At 38.9% G+C, this 18040-nt stretch overlaps 1 protein-coding gene across 3 annotated transcripts in view; it reads left to right on the top strand.

Annotated features, from left to right (window-relative positions):
* Nucleotides 1-18040, top strand: part of LOC124545103 (protein I'm not dead yet-like) — a 257306-nt gene that overhangs the window by 157035 nt on the left and 82231 nt on the right. For all 3 annotated transcript variants that reach the window (XM_047123917.1, XM_047123918.1, XM_047123916.1), the window contains exons 2-4: nucleotides 5865-6036; nucleotides 6352-6445; nucleotides 10256-10370. In XM_047123917.1, coding sequence (XP_046979873.1) covers nucleotides 5865-6036; nucleotides 6352-6445; nucleotides 10256-10370 — 381 coding nt within the window. The remainder of the gene's footprint in view (nucleotides 1-5864; nucleotides 6037-6351; nucleotides 6446-10255; nucleotides 10371-18040) is intronic.

The raw sequence follows: 18040 nt of genomic DNA, 5'->3' as shown, positions 1-18040 counted from the left end.
TTGATTATTTATTAATAACAAGATCATTTCACTTGACTGTGACACTTGCGAATCAATAATTCAAACAGTGATTAGCTGCGTCCTCTGCTTGTGTACAAAGTGTTTACAAAACAGAGTCACATATCCCTACAGGAGATAATTTTGGACAAAACTAGGAGAAACGTTGATATAATTACAGTCCTGGAAAGCAGTACCTGTCGAGGTACTTTTTAACTTGTTTTATTTGTGACGACTAATTATAATATTCGGTGGTGTATGTAGGATTCACAAGCTGCGATATAGTCGCGAATACAAACAGTACTGTCAAACGTTTTTTTATTCCAGTCTTTGATCACAATATAAAGTCCTTTGACGATGAACGGTTTCTCAGTAATGACCATCTTCAGATCTGTTCTACACCATGTTCTAATGTGATAAAGCTGTAATGACGTCGTCAAAATATATAAATACACTCAGCAAAGCATCGTCATGTAGAACTAAAATATGGTGTGAAATAGGCCACATCGTCCACATAGTCGTTTTGCAACTGGTGTTATGTACAGTAACTGGAATAAAACACATTTGTATGCAGGATTCACAAGAGATTACACAAGAGATCACCACGTGTGGGCAGAAGAAAATTCTCGAGCAATCAAAGAGTTGAGACATAAGAATTGCTTCAGTAAGAATGTATGAGCAGGAATTGTCGGTTACAGACTCATCGGGCTACACTCGTTACCAAGCTGATTACGAACGAGGTGCTACACATCACTGATTTCTGCACGATGAACTACAAGTGCTATTGTAGAACGTTATCCTTGCAGAAAGACAAGGGCTATGGTTTATGCATGATGGGGCACCACCCGTTTTCTATGGATCGTGCGGCAGTAGGTACTTCACCGCAAGGTTTCATGGGCGACGGTTCGGGTCGAGGAGGTCATGTAGCGTCGCCTTCCTGTTCATCGGACCTGGCTATGGGGACATTTAGAGGCACTGATGTACGCTAAACCCATCGAAGATGTGCTCACTTGACAGGTGCATGTTGTGGTGTCTAGGAAGCCTGCATACTTGGTTCGCTAGACAAACATTCAAACAAATCATATTAATGAGTTTTAATACAAAAAGAAAATTACAATACTTAGCTTTTGCAATTACACAGATGTGTCGCAAGCAAAGGGCGACATACGAAATAACCAGTATTCTTTGGTACAGATAGTCCCAGTCTGTGTTACATAGAGATTACAAGCGAAGTGACTAGCATTGACACTGCTATGGAAGTCGCTAATCTTGAAGCTGCTAGTGAACTGAGCCGTCACCAGTCTGTCACGGTGCTTATGTCCTCTTCACATGTGGGCAGCTATTGTTGCATTGTCGTCCTGGAGATGGGTCAGTCAGTGCGATTGGCTGACGTCTTCTCACAGCCATCTCTTCTCTGTCGATCCTGACTGGCGTGCCAGCGCTTGACTCTGCGCCGTAACATATGTGATCAATGCATGAGGCGCAATCAGAATGGAGCCAGGCGGATCTGAGAGCGTGCGTGATTCACTGTGAAGAAGGGCTTAAGGGTATGGTAACCACATGCAGCACTGCCTGTGGTGAATACTTCTACATAACAGACGGATGGGAGTGAGAGAACAGATACAACAGATATTGGTTTGCAGACCCATCATTATAGGAACTTTCGTCTGGTTCTATCTACTACCATCTCTTGTAGAAATATGTGACAATTTTTTAAACACCTTATCAAGAGTACATTACAATCATCTATTTTCACAAAATGTTCAGTTTTCACCAAGGCTAGTAAATTTTGGTTATCCTTAACAAAACAGTAATTCAAGACAATTAATATCTTTCCATCAACACAATTAAAAATAAGTAGTACATAATAATATGCCAACTATATTAATAAAAATCTCTCAGGGCCATTCTCCTGGATTAACTGTTTTTTTTTTTCTGTGAGACAAACGGAACACTGGCAGATGGACTGTAAGGCTAGTGCTTAATACTTTCAACACAAGTGGTTTTAGCCTGAAACCGCCGTTATATTAATTTTGTTTTGAAGTACCAGTGCCTTTCGCATGAAATTACCGATGCTATCCCAAGATAGAGACATCTAGTGGTACACAGAAGTACTTCTGTGACGTCATTACAGGGTTCAAAGCAACAGTTGGCGCGGAGTTGTGCTACGTAATTGTAGGAGATTATGACACGCGTATTTCTGTTTTCTTTTTCTTTCTTTTTCTTTTTTTTTTTTTTTTTAGTGGTCAGATTGAGATCACGGACAGTGAAAGTAAGTATATTTAAACTTATTGTAACATAAATTTGAGTTTGTACTATTGCTTTTAAGGGTTGTTTCGAAATGAAGCTACTAGGGCAGAATGTACATTTGATTTATATTTTCTTAAATTGTAGGCCCATTCTTGCTTGTTATGGAAGCCTATAATTTGTTTTAGGTATTTCGAGTGTTTCGAAATGTGGGATTGTGTCTAGTAAAAATGCGAAGTTGCTTTCAAATATATCACGTGAAATGAGCCTGCCGCTGGGACCGAGCGGTTCTAGGCGCTACAGTCCGGAACCGCGCGACTGCTACGGTCGCAGGATCGACAGGCAGGCATACATGTCTGTGATGTCAGGTTACTTAGGTTTACGTAGTTCAAAATTCTAGGGGACTGATGACCTCAGATATTAAGTCCCATAGTGCCCAGAGCCATTTGAACCATTTTGAACGTGAAATGATTGATGGTTGAAAACCTCTAATATTTCCCAGTGGTTTCAAAGTGAAACCACGTCCTTAAAAAGATATTGTTTACTTTTTGCCAATTTCTTCTTGTATTTGTTGTTTAATATGATAATATTAATTTTGTGGAAAACTTTTTAATAATTTTTTTCATGTTGTTGGGACTCAAAAGGATTAAGTGCACATCATTACCAGGGCTGCCTTGTATCCCGGTTTTGTTGAGATTTTCCTGTGAAATTCCGACTTCCTCTAAAACGTATTCCAGACGTCACCCAGAGGCTAGCTCTTAGCTTCCTGTATTTGGAGACAACTGACTGACTTGTGTCTCTCATTACAGTCTTCATATCCAATACCCCATATTCCTTCTGATAAGCTATGACGACAGCTGATTTATGCAGATTTAACCGTGATCGTCAAACATATCCAGCTTATTCACAAGCTTCCATCAGTGATTAAAGCTTTGGGACATCCCACATGTAAATTATCTTCAATAGGGGCGCCGTACTTCCAATTTTGAATTCGGTCATTCATTTCTTATAAGTTGGAAATGAAGGAGCAGACTTCTTTTGAAACTTCACTGACTTTTGATGGATTTCTGTTGGCAATAAACCAATTAAAATAAAGAATTTTATGATGGCACAATACTCCAGTTTATCCACTTCACTGAAACACGTCAAACACGGTAAATAGGTGCATAAATGAAATATTCAGTACCGTACGCTACATTAACCAATGTAAGAAAACGAAAGTTCCTATGATATCAACACCGTCAAAGTGCCAAGTGGAGGAATTTTGTTCTTTCTCTTGCACACAGCAGGATGCGTTAACAAGAGAACAGACGTCGCAGACAAGTAGAGGTCATTCGATCAAACAAGCTATTAAACAGGCCCTTATTCTGCTACAAGCTTGAGTCTCAAAATCAGCAAGTAGCGTTTCGAACAATGTGGTAATAAATGCCAACCATTGAATCGTGGGGGAAAGTAGCTGGTTTGCCATTGCCATTCGACATTACATGAGTCATACACGTAAAATGCTCTACGAACAATGATGCTGCAGCATAACAACAGCGTAATATGATTCACTATATAGCGGAAACGCAGTAAAGACATGACATTGCTAATTTCCATATGATAAGAAAAGTTTACTAGTGAATACGATTTAAAAGAACCAAATAGGAAATAAACAACTTCATTATTATAGAGAAGCAATACAGTGTAATAGGTTCCAGCAAACTACAACTCCGTAATCAGGAAATTAGAAATCGTAATGGTTAGCAACAGGGAGCGTGACATAATCACCAACAATGATTGCAAAGGTGTTTTCGTGAGACAATAACCAGCGTACTCGGAGGATGACTACGTTGCGGTAAATTTCCTGCCTTATGCGTATCCTCTATACAAAATAGATGCTTTGAAATCTCTAGCATAAATTTAACATATGGTCCACTGTCCTTGCAAACATTTCATGCAGTGTTGATAGTAGACATTGCCTGCACAATTATCAGCAGACGTACTTTTGATTTGTGCCCATTAGGAATAGGTGCATTAATTGAGTAATTGTAGTGCATCTTTCAGATATTTCTTCTCAAAATGCAAAAGGAGTTCGTTTTTGGAAGGCACTGACAGAGTTGAGGAAACGATATGACAATTACGCTTTGATTGCAGATCGCTGAGTATTATATAATAAACCCCTTCTATACCGATAGTTTAATAGTTATCATTAATCATAGGTGTAGTGTATCCAATGCGGATTCCTCTGAGGGATTACACAAAAATTGCATGGAATGAAACCTTACTGAGACCTGTTACTGTAAAACACATACTGTAAGTCTCTTTTTCTCTGCATGGTCAAAGAAGTGCTTATGGCTGCCGTTCAAGCAGACCAGATGATTCATGAGGTAAATCCAAATTGTAAATACTCCAGTGATGAATCTAGATCAATTCCCACACTTGTGACACTGTTTTGACAGTGGTATCCAGCCTTGTTTGGACCCATGAGAACAGTTTGAATACTCTCAAGTCCAAGACAACAAATATGAGTCCTGTAACTACCTGATTATAGTCCAAAATATAACTGGTGTATCATATCTTACACACAGTCTCCTTTTGTCCAAACAACTGGTTCCTCTGATGTTATTGGAATCTTTGGAACAAAGAGTACATCTTGGGATAATATTTGAAAAATAGGCATTGAGTCAACCAAAATCTAATCCTTAGGTTAAAATGTACAGAATACAATGCACTTGCACATTAAAAAAATGTCTACAGCAGTATCTTTGGCCCAAAACGTTCAAGCTTCCTAAGTGAAAATACAGTCAGTGACCTCTTTCACAGAACTGCACTAGAAATATTATATTTACTTTCATTGTCATAAGATAAAAATCTGCTGAAAATAAATACTTTTAGCAGAAAGCCAAAACTGAGCTTTTACCATAACAATACATGATTGACTTCTCAGTTTTATGAGTCCACAGTAGCTCCCGAAAATTATTGATCATCAGCCCTTTCTGTCAATCAACATAGTGTCCACAAACTGATCAGCTTTTGCCTCTATTAATGGCATTCCCATTTGTCCTACTCCTTACTCTGCTAACTACAACACACTCTGTGTTACTGCGTGCTGACAGGATCTCTTGTACTACTTGCATATTTTATCAGTGAATACTCTGAAAGTTTCTTCATATCACAGGGAAAATTCCTTGACATACGCATCAGCTCCAAAACTCTTGAAAGAGTATTCTACAAGCACCTGCAACCTTTTTGAAGTGCCAAACTATAATCACGTTATGGAAGGTTCACCCATTCACCAGATGATAGCTAGACTCTGGGAGATGCTTCTCACTGGTATCTCCAATATGTTCTCTTCGAGTGAGTAAGTCCACAGTGTATTTTCCAGCGTCTGAATGAGCAGGAGTTCCATAAATTCTGTGCATTTTCATGCACAATCCTTAACATATGTAAAGCAACACCCCAAATTGCAATTCAGACTGAATAAAGGCTGCATGTATTCAGCTGTGCAGGAGACCAGGAATTTGGACCAATTTCTTTAATGTGCTAGATGTAATAAGAGGATATTGAAGCAAAGCAGGCTTAGAGCTGATATGTTACAATAGTTGCCTTTAATTTAGCTTTCCCTTCTATTTTTTCAGGAAGCAAGATGTGGTTATGTGGTGCTTGTGATGGCTCTCTTCTGGATAACAGAGGCAGCTCCTCTGCCGGTTACATCATTGCTTCCAGTGGTTTTGTTCCCTCTGCTTGGAATACTCAGCACAGATGATGTTTGTATACAGTATCTCAAGGAGACAAATATGATGTTCATAGGTTGGTAATATAGCTCTCTGTATTATACTTAGAAAAGTTAGAGGTATTTCATGTACCTTTAGTTTTCAGACAAAAAATTTAGCAATAACATGTGAAACTGCTAGTTAGCAAATCAAAATACTGTAAAATATCCTAAGTTTGTAGTCTAATGTACACTATGACCTCATACGATAATGTAAAACATGAGTAAGGTACTCTAACAATGACTAAATAAAAATTCAAAGATGGCTTTACAGGAAAAAAATTAATCAGCTTTTTTTATACATCTGAATTGAAGAATATAATTTATAAAAAATTATAACATTTTTTTTACAGGTGGGCTGATTATTGCCATATCAGTTGAACATTGCAACCTCCATAAAAGGATAGCATTACGAGCAATACTTGTTATTGGCACAAGCCCAGGAAGGTAAGTTCCTTCAACATGTTTCATCGCTGATTTTAGCTCCAAAAAGCTCAAGATAGAGTTCAGTGGATGACATACAGACTCAATGGTACTGGAATGCTGTGGGCGGCAGGCACAGTAGCCGATAAACTTCTGGGCAACAGTACATAGTACACATGTTCCAGACTTTCATGGATTCTGATTTGTTGAGGAATTTAATAAGTATATCATCAGAAGAGTACCTACCAACAATGTTCTAATGCTACACAATGTTACACAGCCATGTCTTCTATGGCCTGCTGCTGTGAGGCCACTTAGCAGGCTGCAAGAATAGGCTGTTACTGCAAAAGAAATCAATGAGGATCATTACCTCAAGCAAAAATTAATGATTGTGAAACAGTTTCTCCTAGATGAGTAGTGCTAACTGTATTCAGCCAAAATGTATTCAGCTGTTTCATTCACACAAAGATAAATCATCTAAGAACTCTTCTCAGGTGATCAGCCAAGTGGTGGCATCATCTTGTCATAACATTTTGATGAGTTTTGTGCCAGCTGGAGTGGCCATGCAGTTCCAGGCACTACAGTCTGGAACCGAGCGACAGCTATGGTCGCGGGTTCGAATCTTGCCTCGGGCATGGATGTGTGTGATGTCCTTAGGTTAGTTAGGTTTAATTAGTTCTAAGTGAGGTCACCTCACTTGAGGATAATGGGTATGAAACTCGTCAAAATGTTGTGACAAGATGACACCACCACTCGGTTGATCACCCGAGAAGAGTTCGTCACTGGAATATGCAGAGAAAACCCACAATTGAAGACAAATCATGATTCATGAGATCTACAGGAAGAGAAATTAAGTCTATCAACACAGCACTTGCAATAAAGATAGTCCAAGATGTTGATGAATTAAGTCACAAAACAGCTTCCCAACAGTGACAAAAATTATTTAATGGACTACCTATGGATATTCAGATGATACCAACTGAGAAATTTAGAATTAAAATTTTGTGTGAGTTAAAAGAACAATTCTTATGTGAGAGGGAGTCAAATGAAAACCTTATTTTTTTTATTGAACAAAAGTGGAAAATGAATGTATCATTTTTTGACTTAGGTTCTCTGTCATTCTACATATTTCCTCCAGCGTTTAGGAATTGTGTGGGTTCCTCTGGAGGGGGGAATCATTTAGTCATGTGTGCAGCCACTCGTGCACCACTTGTTGTACCCCTTCATCAGAAGAAATTTCTTTTCTCCCACTGCCTCTGAGTTGTCCAAACATGTGGTAACCACTCGGTGTGAGGTCTGCCGAATATGGCAATGCAGGTCATCAATGATAGCAAGTGTTGCACAGGCAGTTTGAGGCTGAGCATTGTTATGTTGCTGCAGTCAGAAGTCCATGTCACTTTGATATTATTGCATGCCAAAGTTGATTTTTTAACATTTGGAATATTACGTACTGGTGATGGTGTTTCCCCTAGTTGTGTTGTATTCCAAGACAATGCTAGTTGTGTTGTATTCCAAGACAATGCCTCATTCATCTCAAAAGAGAGACATCAAAACCTTCCTTGCAGATGACAGCCCAGAACTTTTGGTTTTGGGGATGAGAAATGGAGCAGTCCCTTGTTTTCTCTCTTTGTTTCGGGTTGGTGGTAGTGTACCCAGGTTTTGTATCCTGTAATAATTCTCACAAAGAAGCCATCACATGGTGGTCCAAAGTGCTGCAGAAGTTCTTCATGGATGTTAATGCATCATTCTTTCAGGTCCGGAGTGAACTGCCATAGCACCCGTATTGCAGACACTTTGTGAATATCAAGCACTTCATGAATGATGTGAATTACAGAACCATGACTAGTATTCAGATTTGGGCTGCTTCATCCATTATCACATGACAATTTTCTATCACAATGGCTTCAACTGCTGCAGCAGACTCTGATGCCACAACATATTGTGCCTCACAAGGCACTGAGTGTGTCACATGAGTGACACCATTTCTGAACTTTCTACTACCCTCATACATTTGCTGCAGTGATAGACATGCATCATCATACTGGCCCTTCATTTGCCAATTGATTTCAGTAGGTTTTGTACCTTCACTGCTCAGAAAACATATAATAGAAAGCTGTTTTTCCTTGATGCATTTCACAAGTGGAGTAGCCATTATGAACCAGTATTATGGCCGTGTTTCACTTGTCTGTAATATTCTGCCACCTGTAGTGCAGTATTGTCATCGATTGGTAACAGTAGTGTCAACTTACAAAACAGTTGTGTGAAATGTTGATTTTTAATTATACTTTTCAGGTTTTCGTTTGACTCTCCCTCATTTTATGAATAGAGGAAATGAAATATACAGCTTACAGAATTCTGTTAATGATTCTCCTTGGAAAAATTGCTAGAAAACCCGTAATGTGATATTTCCATTTTAGGACCTTTATAATGTATACTCTTAGCAGTCTACTGGTAATATATTATATTTATTAATGATCCTATACTTTCTGCAGTTTAAAAGAGATTACACTATGTTATTTGGAAGATCAGAGGATGACTGTACATAAAAGGTTAAAAAAATAAAGAAAAAAATATTGGATGATTTATTCAAGAGAAAGAGTTTCACAAATTGAGCACGTGAATAATGCATTGGTCTGCCTCTGACCCTTATGTAAGCAGTTATTCAGCTTACTATTGATTGATGGCATTGTTGGAGATGTCCTCCTGATGGATATTGTACCAAATTATGTATCATTGGCATGTTAGATCCTCAAAATCCTGAGCTGGTAGGAGGGCCCCGCCCACAATGCTCTGAACATTCCCAACTGGGGAGAGACCTATTGACCTTGCTGGCCAAGGTAGGGTATTGCAAGCACAAAGACAGGCATTAGAAACTCTTGTCACATGTGGGTGGGCATTATCTTGCTGAAATGTAAACCCAGTATGGCTTACGATGAAGGGCACCTCAGACCATCAGTAGGTTGTCATGCTGTATGGTGGGTGACAATCAGGCTAGTATCCCACCACTGTCTGAGGCATCTCTAGACACATCTTCACTGGCCACTTGGACTTAGTTTAAAGTGAGACTCCTCACTGAATACAATTCTACTACAGGCAGTCAGGTTTCAGGCCAAAGATGTGTCTGGAGACACCCCCTGCCAACAGTGGGATACCAACCCAACTGATGGCCGCCATATGTCCTGACAACTGGGAGTGATGGTCTAGCATGTCATTTCATTTCATGCAGGACCCCTTTGGTTGTCATCCATGGTTCCCTTATATCACTGTGCTACATTGGTGATATTCTATGCCCTGCTTTGTTGTCCTTGATGGCAAGCCATCCTGGGCTTACATTTCAGCAAAATAATACCTGACTGCATACTGCAAGAGTTTCTACTACATGTCCTGAAGCTTGCAAAACCTTACTGTGGCCAGAAAGGTTGCTGGATCTCTCCCAAAATGAGAACATTTGGAGCAGGGCCCACCAACATTTCAGGATTTTGATGATTTAACATGCCAATTGGACAGGGTTTGGCACAATATATTTCAGGAGGACATCCAGGAACTCTATCAATCAATGCCAAATCTAATAACTGCTTGCATAAGGATCAGAGGTGGACCAATGTTTATTGAGTTGCTAATTTGTGATTGTTTGTTTGTACATGAACCTCACATCTACTGATTTCCATCACAATTGGATAATTCCCTTGTGATCTGATTTTGGTTTTCATACATGTTTTGTGTGTGTATGTTCTTGATTTACAGACTTCTGTCTTTAGATGCCTGTTTCTTTGAGAGTTACACAACTTCTATCACTTAGGCAGTGTCAACCTTGATTTTTTTCTGGTGTTTTAGGTTGTTATTTGGATTGATGGGTACTACAATGTTTGTATCTATGTGGATATCTAACACAGCAGCTACAGCCATGGTCACACCAATTGCCAAGGCAGTACTAGCAGAGCTGAAGGCTGTAAGTCTAACACAAAATATGTATTTTGCAGAGAATGAAACAAAAAAACATATTTATGATGCTTAACAATCCACATTTTATATCAATTATATGTTGAAATTCTTCTTGATTTGAATTTTATCTGAAACAGAGATAGCACATTTAGCTAAACACATTTGTGGAGAAAACTGGTACACAACTGTATGAATAGTACCTGAACACCATGTGATACACCTCATTATCAACATCATATTTTTTATAATCTTAATCATTATCATAATTTTCAACCAGTAACTCACAAATGAATCCAGCAATTATAATTTTTACATCTTCATCACACCATTTCATAAAGTGCCTTTCAGTTCATTAAAGTGCATTTCAGTTCATTAAAGTGCCTTTCAGTTCATTAAAAATAAGAAAACTAATGCAAATGCAAACAAATTAAAATACCAGAGTACTGAATACAACATGCGAGTGATCAGTAGAGAAGAGAAATGAGAGTTAAAAGGAGATGAATAAAAGGTAAAAATGGTGAGAGTATGTTTTCGAAGGGATGAGCCAATGTGTAAAAAATTAAAATAAAGGGAAACATCAAAACAGTGTGCAGGCACAGGCAGAGAGAATGCAAATTGTGTGAAGCAGAAGAGAAAAGAATGAGGTTGTGGAAGAGAATTCAGAGGGTAAAGAATAGTGTGAATGAAATAATATGAATTTTGAAAGCCAGATTATAAAGCCAGTATCAGTATACAGTGGGTGTAATATGAGAGAAGATGATCTGCTGAATAAGATAAGGATGTCCAACAACAGCATTCAGGCTCAGTATGTGGATTGTCAGCAGGTCATTATTAATTTTCTAGTGTCTAAGTAGCTGCCATAATTTTCATTCTTTCTTTCTCTCTCATTCTTTTTTTTAATCTGGAAGTATTTTTGTTTCCTTCACCATCAGCATGTTACCTGATTTTCTATCTTTACCTTTTTTCTGGTGTATAGTATGTGGTCCAGTCACGTTAATGTGACCATCATCCCTGATTGACATCAGTTGCACCACTCACAGATGGCAGGTGGCGGCACTAACAGTAAGGGTATATAAAACGTTTCGAGGAGATGCGGAAAACAGTGCACTTGGTGTCATAATGTAGAAATGGAGTGACTTGTCTGACATTAAAAGGGCTTGATCATTGGCTTTCAGGTCAAAGGTGTAAACATTTCTGAAATGTCCAAGTTTGTTGACCATTCACCTGCTACTGTGGATAAAGTATACTGTGCATGGCAAAATGTTGCTATCCAAAGCTGGTGCTGAGGCAACTGGGCCATAGATGACAGGGATGAGTGATGGCTATGGAGATATGTACAGGCGAATAGACATGTAGTTGTTGAGCAACTGACTGCCCAGCTGAACCAACAGACTACCAGCAGTATCTCCTCAATGACCATTGCAGCATACAGTCCCCTGCAGCAGACACGTAGTTCATGCACTCATGCTGACTGTTGTTCATCAGTGGCTAAGGCTGGAGTCTGCACACCAGTACCAGAACTGGAAGTCCACTGAGTGGAGGCAGGTAGCCATTTTATATTGGCAGAACATCTGAAAGCAAAGACTTTCTAACAATTATCGGGAGGCTCAAGCCAGGACTAAGGAACATTATGGTCTGGGGAATGTTCTTGTGGCATACCCTGAGTGATCTCATCCTGGAAGGCACAGTGGATCAACACAAGTATGGTATGCATCTATCCTTGAGCCCCATGTCCATCCCTACAGACAGTTGATTTTTCCTTGACTCAGTGGTATCTATCACCAGGACATTACAACATGTCACACAGCTCACAGTGTTCATACATATGACTTTACTATTCTGCCATGGCCACTAAACTCTCCAGACTTAAACTCAATCAAGAAGCTGTGGGACCACCTTGATTGGACTGTTCACACCATGGATTCTCAACTGAGAAACCTAGCATAGCTGGCCATGGGACTGGAGTTGATATTGCTGCACATCCCTGTCAGTACCTTCTGGAACCTTACTGACTCTCTTCCTGCCTGTCTTGCAGCAGACCATGCTGCAAAAGTTGGTTATTGAGGCTTTTGAAAGGTGGTCACATGAGTGTGACTGGACAGTGTAATTGTGATTGTTAGCTCGTCACCAATTGTTGACACTTTACCATTTGGTAAGTACATGCTACTCTTCTATCTGAAATGCTAGTAACTATATACTTAGATTTTCAATGTAAAGGCAAAGTACAAAATCAGCTATATTAGATTAGGAATATTTATTTCCAGCCACTAAGACAGAATTTATGGAGCAAAGGCTAATAGACATGTAAGTTAAATAATGTAATTGAGTCTCAACTCATTTACGTTTAAATTGTTTCCTAGTAAGAAGAGACAGACTGGAAACAGTAATGACAAAGTGTAAGATGAACATGATGCTAAAGTCAAGGAAATGTTCCAAAAAATTTCTCAATAGATATACAAAGTGGGGGAAATGATCAAGAAACACCAGGGGAAAAGCTGTTGACAATAAAATCCCAAAAACTGCAAGTAATGAATTGTTGATAAACAATTGGAAAAAATTAGCTAATCTGAGACAAATGGAAGGGTGCACTGTTAGTAAAATTTTACATTAGGAGTTGAAATTTTGTTTGCTTACAACAAAGTCATATACAGAGATGTCATGTCATCATAAACTGTTGCTAAGTGCAGGAAGAATTGAAGGTGATCAGTGTTTGATCCAATCAGCTGATCATCAAAATGCATGACTAATAAAAGCAATCTATTAAATTTTAGTTACACAATAACATTACTTAATGTGACATACCAGTGATCACAGACCATGAAGTTCATGTGCCAACCTTGCTTTGTTCCTCCACAGATAGCGATCTTGTGCACTTTGGATCCAGTTTTCATGGACACGGAATTGCTAAAGATCATTTGTAGTTCATCATCTCATAGCTTTCTTGGTCTTAGACAATAAATCACACAAATATAAAGGTTATCAATTCAACTGAATACATAGGAATTACACTTAAAAAACTTAAACTGGAACAATCAGATAGTTAATGTGGTCATGAAGACACCCAAGACTGCATTTTTTAGGGAGAACACTGAGAAGATGCAGCAGGTCTACTCAAGAGACTGCTTACAGTACACTTGTCTCCTCTCTTCTGGAGTATTACTGTGTGATACTGGATTCTTATCAGATAGGACTGACAGAGGACGTTGAAAAAGTCCAAAAAAAGGCAACTCATTTTATATTATCTTGAAATAGGAGAAAGACTGTCATGGTTTTGATAAGCATGTTGGTGTGTCAATTGTTAAAACAAAGGCATTTTTTGTTAAGGTGAGAGATTTTTCACAAAATTTCAATCAACAACTTTTTCCTCTGAGTGCAGATATATTTTATTGACATCACTCTGCTTAGGGAGAAACGATCATCATAATGAAATGAGATAAATCCTTGTATGGAAAGATTTAACTGTTGACTTTTCCCACACACTGTCAAAGAGTGGAACAAGAGAGAAATAGTCTGAAGGTGGTTCGATGAACCCTTTGTCAGGCACTTATGTGTGAATTGCAGAGTTGTCATGTAGAGGTAGATGTAGATGAACACAAATAATAACCATAGTAAGTTGTATGTTAACAGGCAAAATGACTCAGTCTTAATTACCGAGCTAATGTAAAAGAATACATAGAGAGTATTTAAAGAAGAGCTATAAGCTTCATCAAGGATTTGTATTGTCAGCACAAGAGCATCACTTAAATGTTCATCAAACTCCAATGGGAGGCACTATAAGAAATATGGTGTGCATCGCAGAGCACCTTACTCTAAAATTCCTGAAAGCCCACCAAACTATATGACGCAAAAAAGATATAAATCAACTTATACCTTTCATAATGATCATCAGGAAAAAATTAGAGAAATTTGGTTGTATACTAATATGGACAGGTAGTGACAAATTTTCTTGGTCTACATCATCTATGAATGGAGTCAGAAATGGAGAAAATAATTCTGGTATAGCATTTACCTTTGCCCTATTACCACAGGATGTCTCATGACATAAAGATGTAGATGTGTACTAGATATGCAGCTATGCTACTGCAAAGTAGAAGCTTTCTCAGGAAAATTTGTGGTAATGGTAGAAATCTCATGTGAAGGTCACACAAGCAATTATTGTCTAATGAATATATATTCTCAGTCAGTGAGTGAAGGGAAAAAATCTTTTGATATTTTGGCTAGGCCTGGTAAAAGTGGTTTCCCATCATGTACCTCCATCATGTGATGATGCAACAGATGTGCAACTATGCCATGTGGATGACTGCAGTGAGACATTTTGCAGCGAAATATGTTTGTGCTTTGGATGATTACACAAATGAAAAGAGCAGGGAAGGCAAAAGTGAGCACCATATATAGCCAGTTCCTCTGAACTTCTGAGTTCAGTGGCAGGAACCAACAGATGGATAACCTTTAACAGTGCATTGTGACATCATCACATAAAACATTTCACAACCTGTCAACTGCAACCTGTGTGAAGCCACATCTCATCACCCTACCTTCCCAGTTCTGAGACAGTACTATATTCCTCCAGAATCTGAAATTGCTGCTTTTTAGTTGAACATTATGACTGTAATTTTGGTTCTGGATGCTGATAAACTATTAGGACTATTAATTAACACTTATTGTAACATACAGAATTGTTTTATAGGAGCTGTTTCTTTTTCTTGACCTTTTCCACATTCTTGACTATCTCTTTCATGCTGTACTGCTCAAAATAAAAATATAAAACACTACCAATCACCTAAACAAAAGTAAGAGAGTACTTGAAAACAGCATGTTTGTACAGTGTTAGTCCAAAATAAGTTGAAAGACATTTTAATATTAAGGTAATATCTTGAGAAATATGCTACATATACTATGTCAATGACAAGTCCACAAGTTTCTTAAGTTTAATTGACATTCAGGCATTACAGCAGAAGATGAAACTGTGTGCATATATGAGGGTTGTACCAAAAGTAAGATTCCCCAATGAGCTACAGCCTTGACAGAAGGTCCTAAGCTAAATCTGACAACAGTGCCATGCGCAGTGGTTCCCCCACTGTTGAGCCCACCTGTATGTGATTTGCTGCATCACTCAGTGTTGGCTTGGCAGCCATCAGAGGTGGAAATGTTGATCGCCACTCCAACCAAATGTGAGGTTCGAGCAGTAATCTAGTTTCTCCACACAAGGAAGTTACTGCCCATGGAGATTCATCAGTGACTGACTGAGGTTTATGGTGAAGAGTGCATGTCCATTCAGCATGTCTGCAATGGTGTAGGACTTTTGCTGAGGGTCACATGGAAGTTCACAATGAAGGACTGAGTGGAAGACTGCCAGTTTTGGATGTGATTGTCCAGAAGATCAACAGTGAGCTCCTCAAAGATTGAAGGGTCACTGTCTGTGAACTTGTTGAACACATTCCTGAAGCTTCCCATGGCACAATTTAAAGAACTTTAACAGAAACGTTGGGTTATCACAAGGTGTGTGCTTGCTAGGTCCCTCATGCTGACTGACAGACACATGGAGCAAGGCCTTGACTGTGCTCACAAGTTTCTTCCACAATGTGAGGCAACAAGGAGAAGTTGTTGGACTCTGTCATCACATGTCATGAAACATGTGTGTTTCATTACACCTCCAAAACAAAACAACAATCTCGTCAGTGGCTTCACTCGGTTCATCGCCACCAAAGAAATTCAAACAAATGCAGTCGGGAGGAAAAGTTATGGTGACTGTGTTTTGGGACTGATTTCATGCAACCTGAGATGACAATAAACTCAGTCAGATATTGTGAAACATTGGCCAAACTCCGGTGAGCAATCCAGAATCGCCAGAGAGGATGACTGAAGGAGGGAGTAGTACCTCTTCATGACAATGCTCGACCCTACGTCACTCGTGAAACACAGGAGCTTTTGAAGAAATTTGGGTGGACTGTTATGCACCATCCCCCATACAGCCTGGACTTAGCACTCAGTGATTATCACCTCTTCCCCAAGCTAAAGGAACACTTATGTTGCAAACACTTCAAAAGTGATGATGAAGTCCAAGCAGAGGTCACACTCTTCCTCAACGAGTTGGTGGGAGACTTCTTCAACTTAAGAATACGTAAGCTGGAGCACCGTCTTCAAAAGTGGGTAAGAAAAAGGCGACCATGTTGAAAAATAGACAAAAGGGTAAGCTTTTCAACAATGTATAAATGAATAACAATAAACAATGTTTTCTATTTGTAAAAAATATTGGAACCCTATGACTTATCTTAGAAGAAAGATTAAGGAAAGGCAAACCTACGTTTTTAGCATTTGTAGACTTACAGAAAATGTTTGACAATGTTGACTGGAATACTCTCTTTTAAAATCCTGAAGGTGGCAGGGGTAAAATATAGGGAGTGAAAGGCTATTTACAATATGTACAGAAAACAGATAGCAGTTATAAGAGTCGAGGGGCATGAAAGGGGAGCAGTGGTTAGGAAGAGAGTGAGACAGGGTTGTGGCCTATCCCTGATGTTATTCAATCTGTATATTGAGCAAGCAGTAAAGTAAACAAAAGAAATATTTGGAGTAGGAATTAAAATCCATGGAGGAAAATAAAAACTTTGAGGTTCGCCGGTGACATTGTAATTCTGTCAGAGACAGCAAAGGACCTCCAATAGCAGCTGAACAGGTTGGACAATGTCTTGAAGGGAGGACATAAGCTGAACATCAAGAAAAGCAAAACATTGATAATGGGATGTAGCCGAATTAAGTCGGGTGATGCTGAGGGAATTAGGTTAGGATGAGACACTTAAAGTAGTAAAAGAATTTTGCTATTTGGGGAGCAAAATAACTGATGATGGTTGAAGTGGATAGGATATAAAATGTAGACTGGCAATGGCAAGGAAATCATTTCTGAAGAAGAGAAATATGTTAACATTGAGTATAGATTTAAGTGTCAGGAAGTCGTTTCTGTAAGTATTTGTACAGAGTGTAGCCACGTATGGAAGTGAAACGTGGACGATAAATAGTTTGGACAGGAAGAGAATAGAAGCTTTTGAAATGTGGTGCTACAGAAGAATGCTGAAGATTATATGGGTAGATCACATATTAATGAGGAGGTATTGAATAGAATTGGGGAGAAGAGGAGTTTGTGGCACAACTTGACTAGAAGAAGGGATCAGTTGGTACGACATGTTCTGAGGGATCGAGGAATGACCAATTCAGTATTGGAGGGCAGTGTGGAGGGTAAAAATCATAGAGGGAGACCAAGAGATGAATTCACTGAGCAGATTCAGAAGGATGTAGGTTGAAATAGGTGCTGGGAGATGAAGAAGCTTGCACAGGATAGAGTAGCATGGAAAGCTGCATCAAACCAGTCTCAGGACTGAAGGCCACAACAACAACCAATAAGCCCACAATTCCTTAAAGGATCAAACTCCTATGTATAAAACAGCTGATTACTTAAATATTTGATGTTAAGTGTGTAAGGAATGAAAAGATTAGAAAAAGTTTGAAATTATGTTCAAAGTTTATAGGAAGTTGCTAAATGCTCTCATTATGAAATACTGGACGAGTGTCAGATAGTTTGGACTCCTTTTAAAGCAAAAGCTAGTTTTTCACACGTCAGTGTCTCCTGAGCTATACGTTGTACAGTGATGCAACTTTGCATGTCCGTTGAGTGGTAAATGT

This window comes from Schistocerca americana, chromosome 8 (assembly GCF_021461395.2).
Source record: "Schistocerca americana isolate TAMUIC-IGC-003095 chromosome 8, iqSchAmer2.1, whole genome shotgun sequence".
NCBI lineage: Eukaryota > Metazoa > Arthropoda > Insecta > Orthoptera > Acrididae > Schistocerca > Schistocerca americana.
This window is presented reverse-complemented; position numbering and strand designations above follow the sequence as displayed.